General features: G+C 40.5%; 1 protein-coding gene across 1 annotated transcript; it reads right to left on the bottom strand.

Annotated features, from left to right (window-relative positions):
* LOC109892990 (vesicle transport protein SEC20) lies at positions 1 to 6,847 on the bottom strand. The gene is made up of 6 exons (XM_020485943.2): positions 6,744 to 6,847; positions 6,412 to 6,504; positions 6,224 to 6,315; positions 6,021 to 6,125; positions 5,670 to 5,788; positions 1 to 1,814 (listed from the first exon to the last, which is right to left on the bottom strand). Exons 1-6 carry the CDS (start codon positions 6,825 to 6,827, stop codon positions 1,618 to 1,620), a joined length of 690 nt encoding a protein of 229 aa, XP_020341532.1. The 5' UTR covers positions 6,828 to 6,847; the 3' UTR covers positions 1 to 1,617.
* Positions 6,848 to 13,447: the final 6,600 nt, after the last annotated feature.

The following is a 13,447-nucleotide window of genomic DNA, read 5'->3' on the forward strand; positions in this document are numbered from 1 at the left end:
GCGAATTATAGACATTTATTTTGACACTCCCATTGACCTCCATACAATTGATTTTATTTAAATCCACTTCAACTGGAACGTCTTCAGGATCGGTTGATACCCTGAGGTACAGATGAGGTAAGTAACGAGCATTTCCCAGGACAGACATCTGATTGTCAAAGCGTAAGAATTTAATCCAACTGCACTGTATTACAGTAGCTTTTACAGTGAAAGAATACCATGCTATTATGTACAGTTTTGAACAAATTGGGCACATTTGGGCAGTCTTCATACATTTTGAACAAACGCAATGGTTCATTGCCTAAAACTTAACGTACACTGCCATCTAGTGGCCATCTGGGCTGGAATAATACATTATGGCCTTTATCTTGCATTTCAAAGATGATGGTACAAAACGTTTATTTTACCAAATCAGTGTTTTATCCTCCTACGTTCCCCTCACATTTCCAATGGTACCAAGAAAATGCATACCCCAATCGTACTGTCTGTAGCAAGGATATGTTATTTCGGGTGCAAATATGGGGGGGGGGTCTCTGCTCCTTACAATGAATTGGCAAATCTGGCCATAATACATTGGTTGCTTACTGCCATCTACTGGTAATATGTAGAACATGTATTGGAGGAATCCAAAATGGACAGACTAGAAGTCGTATTGGAGAGATCTTTCCGCTACCTAGCAATAAAACACGAAATATTTGTTTATTCAATAGTTTTTCAACTTCAATGTAAACTCAATTTCCTACACTAATGCAAAGAACTTACCAGAGCGAGACGGGTGAAAAGGACGGGACAGGCAGAGCAGGATTGCTATGTTTCCATAAGTGGATGAATGTCTAATTTACCATGTATGGTAAAACCTCAACCCTTAGCTACCTCTTCCAAAACAAAAAGTGAAATAATTGACCACATTTTGTTGTGACTAACAGCACCAGCGATTAAAACTTTACAATAGACTTAATTGAGCTAGGAGTCAAAGTGGAAAACCCGCACGCTCGGCTTCAATTGAGTCATAATTCAAAAATGTATTCTCAAATTACACACACGCAGTCTCCTTTGGTGCGTTTAGGCCATATGTAATGTTCTCTATCCAAAAACCATTGGCAGACATTACGTCCAAACTTTATTATACTGTTTCAGATGTACAGTAACCATTGTCATTTCCTCATATGGACTAACACCAGGGTGTACATTTGAGGTATACTATACAGTAAGAATAAGGTAATGGAATAAAAAGTAATTCCTGCCAGTAAAGATACTCAACGAGATGTTGCATGCACGAAATAAACAAAGTGGATTGATTTCCGCAAGGCTAAACTTCTCTGTTTTGGTCCTGTAGCAGCGTGAAGTGCACATGCTCAAGATACTCTGAGAGCAGTCCTTTCATCACGCTAATCTCAACATCTGCGGTGAGTTTGCCATTAAAGGTCATTCCTCTGTGGTATAGATAATGCATGTCAGACTGTTTTGAAGATGCAAAATGGCCATGGACAAGGCTGTAGTAGGGCAAGAAAGACATTGAAAGGTTAGAAATGCAGCATGACTGCAGTGACATTACACATGTCGTTTTTTTCGGGAGTAATATCAAAGGACAAAACTGGCAATTGCTTACAATTTCCTCTAAATGAATGGAAACAGCCTTTTTTTCAAAATGTACAAGACAGTGGCTAAAAACAAAGCTACTGCTAGAAAGATGAGTAGTTTGTCAGTCAATTCTCGTCGATTATACTTCGAGATCAGTTTCCTTCCCAAATGTATGGTTCCTGTCATGGATTTGAACTCTTCATCCGTTTCCAGGACTGTTCTTGAAGATGTAGCTATATAGAGGACAAGTACTGTATGAGTGAATTTGCATTTCTACAAAACATTACTACTGTAAAATTTCAAATAGCTTGGGCGTTTATTTGCTGAAATCACTGAACACAACAGGCGCTTATGAGCCAGGCGTCTATTTCCCTAACGGACACAGCTTTTGCTCATTTGCATAGTTAATTCCAGCATATTAATACATTTCCTGCAGTAATGTGTTATTTATTTTTTATTCATTCATCCACCTCTTCGGAGGAACATCTTTATTTTTACAGCTTTTCTGCTACAAACATTTTATATACAGCAATCACATAATACATAAACTCTTTAATCCCACCGCTTAGGCAGTCTCGTTTGGTTTCCCTGTGCCATATTTTCAAATTGTGCTGTGGTGTTCTACATGAATTTTGATCCTTTCTAATAGCATAGTATCCACAGGCTTTTTTTTTAGCTTCCCACAAGTTGGGTGAATTTTGGCCCATTCTTCCTGACAGAGCTGGAGTAACTGAGCCTGGTTTGTTGGCCTCCTTGCTCGCACACACTTTCTCAGTTCTGTCCACAAATGTTCTATAGGATTGAGGTCAGGGCTTTGTGATGGCCACTCCAATACCTTGAAATTGCTGTCCTTAAGTCATTTTGCCACAACTTTGGAAGTATGCTTGGGGAAGTATGCTGCCACCCCCATGCTTCACGGTTGGGATGCTGATCTTCGGTTTGCAAGCCTCCCCCTTTTCCTCCAAACAGTCCTATTTTTGTTTCATCAGACCAGAGGACATTTCTCCAAAAAAGTACGATCTTTGTCCCCATGTGCAGTTGCAAACCGTAGTCTGGCTTTTTTATGGCGGTTTTGGAGCAGTGGCTTCTTCCTTGCTGAGCGGCCTTTCAGGTTATGTCGATATAGGACTCGTTATACTGTGGATATAGATACTTTTGTACCTGTTTCCTCCAGCATCTTCACAACGTCATTTGCTGTTCTGGGATTGATTTGCACTTTTCGCACCAAAGTACGTTCGTTTCTAGGAGACAGAATGTGTCTCCTTCCTGAGCGGTATGTCGGCTGTGTGGTCCCATGGTGTTTATACTTCATACTATTGTTTGTACAGATGAACGTGGTACCTTCAGGCGTTTGGAAATTGCTCTGAAGGATGAACCAGACTTGTGGAGGTCTACAATTTATTTTCTGGGGTCTTGCCTGATTTTTTTATTTTCCCACGATGTCAAGCAAAGAGGCACTGAGTTTGAAGGTAGGCCTTGAAATACATCCACAGGTACACCTCCAATTGACTCATGATGCCAATTAGCCTATCAGAAGCTTCTGAAGGCCCCCTCCACCCCACCAAGCTGTTTAAAGGTGCATTCAACTTAGCATATGTAAACTTCTGACCCACTGGAATTGTGATACAGTGAATTATAAGTGAAATAATCTGTCTGTAAACAATTGTTGGAAAAATTACTTGTATCATGCACAAAGTAGATGTCCTAACCGACTTGCCAAAACTATAGTTTGTTAACAAGACATTTGTGGAGTGGTTGAAACACTTAGGTTGGAGTCATTAAAACTAGTTTATGTAAACTTCTGACTTCAACTGTACATACATACAAACATTCATACATACATATACTTTTTTTTTTTAATATACCTTAATTATTCCTTGCAAACCAATAAACAATAACACTTATGCTTCTACCTTCAGTTTACACACATTTTATAATAGTTATATTTTGTTTGTTTTTACTCCTTCCTCTATTTCTGATGTCCATCCAGTTTGATTTGTAACTGTGCTACTTAACAACATTTCTGAACCTATATACATTTTGAAGACCCCGTATGTTTTACATTGGTTATCTTGTTATTAGTCCCACCCTTCAGCTCCATTCAACCACTCCCATCTATCTCTTAACACCATCCATTTTGGATTTATATTTGCCATATATGTTTCAACTGTGCTGTGATGCTTCACAGAAGTACTAAACCTTTCTATTCTCATAGCTTCTAATTTTTTGCTGAAATAGTTAATATATTATTGATTGATTGAATGACTGACTTTTCAAATCACCCAGTATTGCTATCTGCAGCGTTAGTTCTAGGCAAATGTTGCAATTCTTCAGCCATTCTTGGACCTGTGACCAAAAACGAGCTACATATGGACAGCACCAAAATAAACAAATGATATAACATTCTATTAATTTTAAAAATGTTGTATAATCATTTAAATTGAAAAATGTGAAGTTTTGAATCTGCCGTTGTTTTGCGTGTCAATTCATAAACCATGTGCCATGGAATAGGTACATCGAAAAACTCTTCCCAACTATTTTGCAATTTATATGGCACAGCTGTCAATGTTTTGGTCCTTAAATGAAATTGGTATATGTTTTTTTTAATCACAATTTTCTTTAACCATTTATGGTCTTTAATGCAGGGCCGACAGACAAGTTCCTTACTTTTTGGGTAGAGCAGACATTTCCATATGTCTGTGTTAGCTGCATGTGACCTAACTCCACCAGTCCTATTTATGATATAATTTACAACAAAATATATTTATTTAATTTATCGAAAAATAAGTTATTTTTATCAATTAGTGTCTGAGTTTGACCACAATATTTGTTGTAATATTTGTTCAGTTTTTTTCACGTGGATTAAACTAAAATTGCAACCAACCTTTAAGGCTTGTTTAAAAAATAACTATTTTGGAGATGATTCTGTTTTCAAACAACCGAAAGTGAGCAGTTGTAATCTGAATAAAGGGAAAAAGGCCATTCTTGAACATGGGGTGAGACATTCCTACCAATTTACTAGAGAACCATTTCGGATTTAAATATTACTTTTGTATGACTGATAACTTTTAGTGAGAGGTCTAATGCTTTAATCATTTCTGCCCCACAAATTCATATTCGTGATATAAATAGGGCCTTTTCATTTTGTCTGGCTTGCCATTCCAAATAAAATTGAATATTTTTTGTTCATATAATTTAAAAAGTTTAACCACAATATTTGTTCTATCTTTTCTGGAGTATGAAATTGTAACCAGCTTTGTACGGCTTGTTTAAGAAAGGGTGGTACTTTAAACAAAGTTTCATTTTCAATTAGTCGGAAATTAAAAGTTGTAATCTGTACAAAGGCAAAAAGGCCTCTATGGAAGAAAAAAAAACATTTCCTGGACATAATTATTCTCCTTGACTGCATTTTCGGGCAATTCTAACTTCCGCCACTAGTGGGCGATCTGACTATTTCTGGGGGTCTGTTCCCCTGAAGTTCTGTTTTTGTGCTTGCCACTTAGCTAGCAGTTTCTTACTGCCGATAAAAACAGATTGCCATAATTTGAGTCACTTCTGAATTATTTTATGTAAAAAATCAAAGATTAAACCTCGGAAACAATTATTGTCAATTCATAGGTACCTCGTAAACAAGTAATTTAGAATTCATTTATTTGAAACCGGCGTTTATTAGCTGAAATGTGTGCCGTTGCCTGGTTAATTAAAAGGCACAGGCGACTATTTGAGACTCAGCGTTTGATTAAAGTTTTACAGCAATTTAACATTGCTTAATAAGAGAGTGGCTTGCATGAATTAGAATAGGTGCTGGAAATGCAAAGTGTTCTAGCCTAATGGACGAAGTCTGTAACCACCCAGGGACACTGAGGACAGTATGCCAAAGGGACTAGGCTATGTGAATGTGTTCTCACTTTCCAGCCATTTTTGTATTGCATTATTTGTATTATAGTGTATTGATTGTGTATTTTGTATGCTAACTTTTTTTTAAATGTGAATGGACAAAGTTATCGTATCTTATATTTGTCTTCAAGCACTAACCACTGGCACCCATTTTGTGACTGTTCTCCCTTCCTGATTGAGTAGGCTCTTACCCAGAGTGCCGATGGTCTCCTCACTCTGAGACACCGACTGGGCCATCATACGACTGATGCTCATCAGGCTCTCTGTGATGTCACCAGACGTCTGGACCAGACTCTCCTTAGTTGCTTTCCTGAGAACACACACAGAGAGGGGATGACACACTAGAACTAAATTCAATGCAATCTCAACTTTCTGTCCCTGTCACCCTTTTAGAGGGGGTATCTTTTAGCCTGTACATTAGGGTGTGTTGAAAATAGGATTTTTCAGGCTGTGAAGAATAATGATTGTAGGAATAAGAAACTGGACATAGCTATTGTATTAATGCTCTAACAGCTGTGCCTGATGAGGAGAGCACTACTCACCGCTGTCGCACAGTAGAGTCTCCACCATTCAGAAGTTGATCTTTCTCAAGGTTGTCAATGGACAGTTTACATGCCAAGTTTGCCTTCCTCCAAGCTGTCTGGTTACTGTAGATGGAAATAATATGAAAATATTCAGTCAGGGAATTCCAAAAGGTGTGAGGTCAATGGCTTGTTAAATAGGAATCTGGATCCCAATCTCTCACCTCAGATTCTGTCTGCGATGACTCTCTGTCTCACTCAGGATGGCTTGTTTGTCTGTCTCTCGGTCTTGTTCCTTAGCCATTTGTTCCATATTCTGTGAATGTAATGTATAGTTCAGATGAGTTTTTCCTAGCTATCTAATCACAATAAATGCGATCTAAAATAAATTAGCATTGATTTACATAACTACCTGGATTCTCAGTCGCAGTTGATTTAATTTCTCTTTTACTTTGGAGTTGAAATCCATCAGCACACTTTGTGGCCCCGGACATTCTCTAATGTCCTAATCAAGAGAATATAGTTTTATGTAACTGTCCCTTCAATATAATACACATTCGTGAAACAGGCTATATTGCATCGCTTGCTCTCCGCAATTAGCTAGTTAGCTAGCCAGCCAAATGAACTAGGCTAGATTAGACAGCTGGACAAATGTACACTATCTTGGCTCACAACCGCATATTGAAATGACACAAGGTAAACCTAACAAATACAATAAGTTAAAAGTTGTTAAGATGGGTGTACCTGAATGAGAGCTTTAATTTCGAGATCATATTTGATTATTTCTTGTCCACAAATACGGACGTGGACATCCTGAGAAGACGCCATTTCTGTTGTTGTTGTACGGCAAAACCACTAATTCAAAAAGCGCGCAATACTTGAAGCGCGTTTTATGAAAACGTTGACCGTGTTCATACACTATAAATCGGACAAAATAACTAATGGACACATCTAATAAATAATATATAGCATAATATAGTGCATAGCCTATATATGAAATGCTGCTTATTTGAGTGATCACAAATAACGTTAGCAAACTAGACACATATCTTTGGCGTCATCCTAAGCAAACTACTGACACTGTCGTTTCAACAAACGTTTTCAGCAGCCTCGCGTGTCTTTATTAACATACTTGGCTCTCACAACAAATGATTTGCATGATACATATTTCCACTAATGTGTTACCCGACCTGCTAACACTGACAGTAATGCTGTGTTCAAAACAACTGGGAATTCAGAAAAATAGATCAAGATCATGACGTACAGTACAGTAATTTGGACACACCTACTCATTCAAAAGTTTTTCTTTATTTTTTACTATTTTCGAGATTGTAGAATAATAGTGATGACATCAACACTATGAAATAACACATATGGAATCATGTAGTAACAGAAAAGTAATTAAACAAATCAGAATATATTTTCATATTTGAGATGATTAAAAGTAGCCACCCTTTGCCCCGATGACAGCTTTGCACACTCTTGGCATTCTCTCAACCAGCTTCACCTGGAATGCTTTTCCAATAGTCTTGAAGATTATCCGTTCACCTACTCATCTCACAAAGACATGGAGGTTGGAACCAAAAATCTCAAATTTGCCCCGATGACAGCTTTGCACACTCTTGGCATTCTCTCAACCAGCTTCACCTGGAATGCTTTTCCAATAGTCTTGAAGATTATCCGTTCACCTACTCATCTCACAAAGACATGGAGGTTGGAACCAAAAATCTCAAATTTGAAAAGCATTCCAGGTGACTACCTCATGAAGCTGGTTGAGAGAATGCTAAGAGTGTGCAAAGCTGTCAAGGCAAAGGGTGGCTACTTTTAATAATCTAAAATATAAAAGTATATTCTGATTTGTTTAGTTACTTTTCTGTTACTACTGTACATGATTCCATATGTGTTATTTCATAGTTTTGATGTCTTCACTATTATTCTACAATGTAGAAAATAGTCCAAATAAAGAAAAACCCTTGCGTGAGTAGGTGTGTCCAAACTTTTGACTGGTACTGTGAGTGATCTTCAAGTCGGAGCTCTAGAAAGAGTCCTGAGTTTGAATTCCGAGTTGGATGACCGTTCAAAACTATTTTTTCCATTTGGAGCTTGTTTTATTCCCGAGTTCCCAATTTTGAAAGAAAGGAAGTCGGAGATTTCCCAGTTCCGAGTAGTTATGAATGTGCCATAAAGCTAGTAAAGCTGCTACATTATACACTACTCAAAAAAATAAAGGGAACACTTAAACAACACAATGTAACTCCAATTCAATCACCCTTCTGTGAAATCAAACTGTCCACTTAGGAAGCAACACTGATTGACAATACATTTCACATGCTGTTGTGCAAATGGAATAGACAACAGGTGGAAATTATAGGCAATTAGCAAGACACCCCCAATAAAGGAGTGGTTCTGCAGGTGGGGACCACAGACCACTTCTCAGTTCCTATGCTTCCTGGCTGATGTTTTGGTCACTTGAATGCTGGCGGTGCTTTCACTCTAGTGGTAGCATGAGACGGAGTCCACAACCCACACAAGTGGCTCAGGTAGTGCAGCTCATCCAGGATGGCACATCAATGCGAGCTGAGGCAAGAAGGTTTGCTGTGTCTGTCAGCGTAGTGTCCAGAGCATGGAGGTGCTACCAGGAGACAGGCCAGTACATCAGGAGACGTGGAGGAGGCCGTAGGAGGGCAACAACCCAGCAGCAGGACCGCTACCTCCACCTTTGTGCAAGGAGGAGCGCTGCCAGAGCCCTGCAAAATGACCTCCAGCAGGCCACAAATGTGCATGTGTCTGCTCAAACGGTCAGAAACAGACTCCATGAGGGTGGTATGAGGGCCCGACGACCACAGGTAGGGGTTGGGGTTATAGCCCAACACCGTGCAGGACGTTTGGCATTTGCCAGAGAACACCAAGATTGGCAAATTCGCCACTGGTGCCCTGTGCTCTTCACAAATGAAAGCAGGTTCGCACTGAGCACATGACAGACGTGACAGAGTCTGGAGACGCCGTGGAGAACGTTCTGCTGCCTGCAACATCCTCCAGCATGACCGGTTTGGCGGTGGGTCAGTCATGGTGTGGGGTGGCATTTCTTTGGGGGGCCACACAGCCCTCCATGTGCTCGCCAGAGGTAGCCTGACTGCCATTAGGTACCGAGATGAGGTCCTCAGACCCCTTGTGAGACCATATGCTGGTGCGGTTGGCCATGGGTTCTTCCTAATGCAAGACAATGCTAGACCTCATGTGGCTGGAGTGTGTCAGCAGTTCCTGCAAGAGGAAGGCATTGATGCTATGGACTGGCCCGCCCGTTCCCCAGACCTGAATCCAATTGAGCACATCTGGGACATCATGTCTCGCTCCATCCACCAACAGTCTGTGTTGCACCACAGACTGTCCAGGAGTTGGCGGATGCTTTAGTCCAGGTCTGGGAGGAGATCCCTCAGGAGACCATCCGCCACCTCATCAGGAGCATGCCCAGGCGTTGTAGGGAGGTCATACAGGCACGTGGAGGCCACACACACTACTGAGACTCATTTTGACTTGTTTTAAGGACATTACATCAAAGTTGGATCAGCCTGTAGTGTGGTTTTCCACTTTAATTTTGAGTGTGACACCAAATCCAGACCTCCATGGGTTGATACATTTGATTTCCATTGATAATTTTTGTGTGATTTTGTTGTCAGCACATTCAACTATGTAATGAAAAAAATAATTAAAAAATAATATTTCATTCATTCAGATCTAGGATGTGTTATTTTAGTGTTCCCTTTATTTTTTGAGCAGTGTACTTACGTCACTGTTTGTTAACCCTAAGCTTTTTCCTAGTTAGCTTGCTGGCTAGCGAGATAAATTAATCTCGATCTAATTCGCTAGTTTTAGATATGCCGCATAACTACTTCCAGTCTTTGCCTAAGCTTGAACGGTCTAGGTATTTAGAAAAGTTGATTCTTGTTCACTTGCCTATATATCCTTTCAACTTGCCTGAGACCAGCTGTGCAGACAACCCTACCAAATGGCCCAAAGTAACCTATGTCAATATCTACACCTACTTCAAATCAAATTGTATTAGTCACGTACACATATTAAGCTGATGTTATTGCAAGTCTAGCGAAATGATTGTGTTTCTAGCTACAACAATGCAGTAGTATCTAACAAGTCACAACAATACACACAAACACAAAATAATAAAATGAAGAAATACATCAATATTAGGACGAGCAATGTCGGAGTGGCATTGACTATAATACAGTAGAATACAGTATATTCATGTGCAATTAGTTAAACAGTATGTAAACATTATTAAAGTGACCAGTGATTCCATGTCTATGTACATAGAGCAGCAGCCTCTAAGGTGCATGGATGAGTAACCAGGTGGTAGCAGTCTAGTGACAGTGACTAAGTTCAGGGCAGGGTACTGGGTGGAGGCCGGATAGTGATGGCTATTTAAGAGTCTGATGGCCTTGAGATAAAAGCTGTTTTTCAGTCTCTCGGTCCCAGTACCCTGACCTGTACTGACCTCACCTTCTGGATCATAGCGGGATGAACAGCCCTTGGCTCTGGTGGTTGATTTCCTTGATGATCTTTTTGGCCTTCCTGTGACATCGCTGTAGGTGTTCTCGAGGAAAGGCAGTGTGCCAACGGTAATGCTTTGGGCAGACCGCACCAACCTCTGGAGAGCCCTGCGGACGCAGGTGGTGCATTTGCCATACCAGGTGGTGATACAGCCCAACAGGATGCTCTCAATGATGTATCTGTAAAAGTGTGTGAGGGTCTTAGGGACCAAGCCAAATTTCTTCAGCCTCCTGAGGTTGAAGAGGCACTGTTGCACCTTCTTCACCATGCTGTGAGGGTGGAACATTTCAGATTGTCAGTGATGTGTACACCGAGGAACATTAAGCTTTTCACCTTCCCCAATGCAGTCATGTCGATGTTGAGTTGAGTGTATTTTATTTTTACAGGGACAGTGCACATTAATCAATGTTTCAGTAAAAGTGCTGGTTTTAGCCAGCCGGCTAATTTTCAACCGCAGTCTCTGGGAAGGTTCTTAAAAACAATTACAATATAGACAATCATTGAGCAGTGAGCACACGCAGAGCAACAATGATAGGACAATGATAATGGCTATTAGGCTTCCTATCAAGCACTTCGAGAGCCTGTTTGTAAACCGACTGAATAGGTTTTAATGTTGTACAGCAAGCTTGGGCCCAACTAGTCAAGCAGTATGTTAAGTGGGGGAGTATCATACATTTGAAGTACAGTTTTGCTACCTCTGTAGTCAAACAATTTCTTATAAATCAGAAATTAGTTAGGTTGAATTTGGTTATTTGAATTACCTTTTTCACATGATTTTTAAACGAGAGGTTGGAATCAAGTATGACACCAATGTACTTAATATCAGATACCACCTGGAGCTTCTCCCCTGACACATAGACATCTGGCTCAGTAGCATCTGTTGCCCTCTTTGTGAAGAACATGCAAACAGTTTTTTTCACATTGAGATGCAAACACGAGTCACTGAGCCACTTTGTAACCTGGACCATTACAGTAGTGAGTTCTTGTGCAGCTTGTTGTTTGCTCTTTGCATGCACATATATCACTGTATCATCTGCATACATTTTAACTTCAGACAGAAGGCAGATCATTAATGTACAGGCTGAACAGGAGGGGCCCCAGTATTGACCCTTGGGGCATGCCCACATCATAGCTAAGAGTGGGCGACAGCTCATTACTCACTCTGACACTGAGTTCTGCCTTCAAGGTATGATTTCTTCCATCTCAAGACATCGGGGGAAAAGTTGAACTTGGATAATTTTGTGATGAGAATCTCATGGTTAACAGTATTAAAAGCCTTCCTTAGGTCCAGAGATACAGCCCCAACAACGCCCCCTTTGTCCATCTTGGACTTCACATTTTCCAGAAGAAAGCAGTTGGCTGTTTCTGTGGAGTGTTTCGCTCTGAAGCCAAGCTGCATGGAGTGTAATGTGAAGGGGCTGTTGTTGAGGTGGGCAATCAGCTGTTCTGCTACACACTTTTCAACAACCTTTGACACCACAGGTGGTATACTAATGGGCCTGTAGTTACTCACGTCAGCAGGGTTGCCTGATTTAAAGATGGCCGTTATTATGGCCGACTTCCATACCCTTGGAAACACCCGAGACCAATAGATGTGTTGGTGACCTTAGTAATGGGGTCAATGAGTGACTCTTTGTAGTTTTTAAGAAAGGTAGAGTCCAGCCCAAACACATCTTTGGCTTTAGAGTTCTTTAGTGAGCTAATCACCTTGTTCACCTTTGACTCAGAAACCTCCCTTATGATGAAGACAGTTTGAGGGTCTGAGCTGAGCTAGCACTGAGCCCAAGAAACCAGTGGAGGGGTTCTGTGTCAGTACCCTGACAGTCAATAAAGTAGGAATTGAAGGCTAGTGCTATTTCAACTGCATCCTGTGTTAGATTGTTATTCACCATGATTTCTAGTCTTTTTGCAGTGTTACTATGGTATTTCCTTGTTAACTTTTTTAGATTCCCCAGATCAATTTAGAATTTTCCTTCACCAATTATGTTAACAAAAAAGTTTGCCTTGGCCAGTCTGATTTTGTTCATCACCTTATTTCTCAACATGGTAAACCTACGTCTGTCATGCTCTAATTTGGATCTTAGGGCTATTTTTAGAGCATAATCTCGTTCTTTCCATCCCATGTGGATGGGGGCGTGCTCCCTCTGCTGTCTCCTGAAGTCCACGATCAGCTCCTTCATTTTGTTGACGTTGAGGGGGAGGTTATTTTCCTGGCACCACTTCGCCAAGGAACCTCACCTCCTCCCTGTAGGCTGTCTCGTCAGTGTTGGTAATTAGGCCTACTACTGCTGTGTCATCTGCAAACTTGATGATTGAGTTGCAAGCGTGCGTGGATAACAGGGAGTACAGGAGGGGGCTGAGCACGCACCCTGGGGGGCCCCTGTGTTGAGGATGAGCGTAGTGGAGGTGTTGCATCCTACCTTCACCACCTGGGGGCAGCCTGTCAGGAAGTCCAGGGTGGGGTTCAGACCCAGGGACCCTAGCTTAATGATGAGCTTGGAGGGTACTACAGTGGAAGGCTGAGCTATAGTCAATGAACAGCTTTCTTACACACTACTGTTCAAAAGTTTGGGGTCACTTAGAAATGTCCTTGTTTTTGAAAGAAAAACACACTTTTTGTCCATTAAAATAACATACAATTGATCAGAAATACAGTGTACACATTGTTAATGTTGTAAATGACTATTGTAGCTGGAAACGGACAATTTTTTTATGGAATATCTACATAGGCGTACGGAAGCCCATTATCAGCAACTATCACTCCTGTGTTAGCCTTTTAAAATGATAAACTTGGATTAGCTAACTGATCGTTAGAAAATCCTTTTGCAATTCTGTTAGCACAGTTAAACTGTTGTTCTGATTAAAGAAGCAATAAAACTGTC

The sequence above is a fragment of the Oncorhynchus kisutch genome, linkage group LG6 (assembly GCF_002021735.2).
Source record: "Oncorhynchus kisutch isolate 150728-3 linkage group LG6, Okis_V2, whole genome shotgun sequence".
NCBI lineage: Eukaryota > Metazoa > Chordata > Actinopteri > Salmoniformes > Salmonidae > Oncorhynchus > Oncorhynchus kisutch.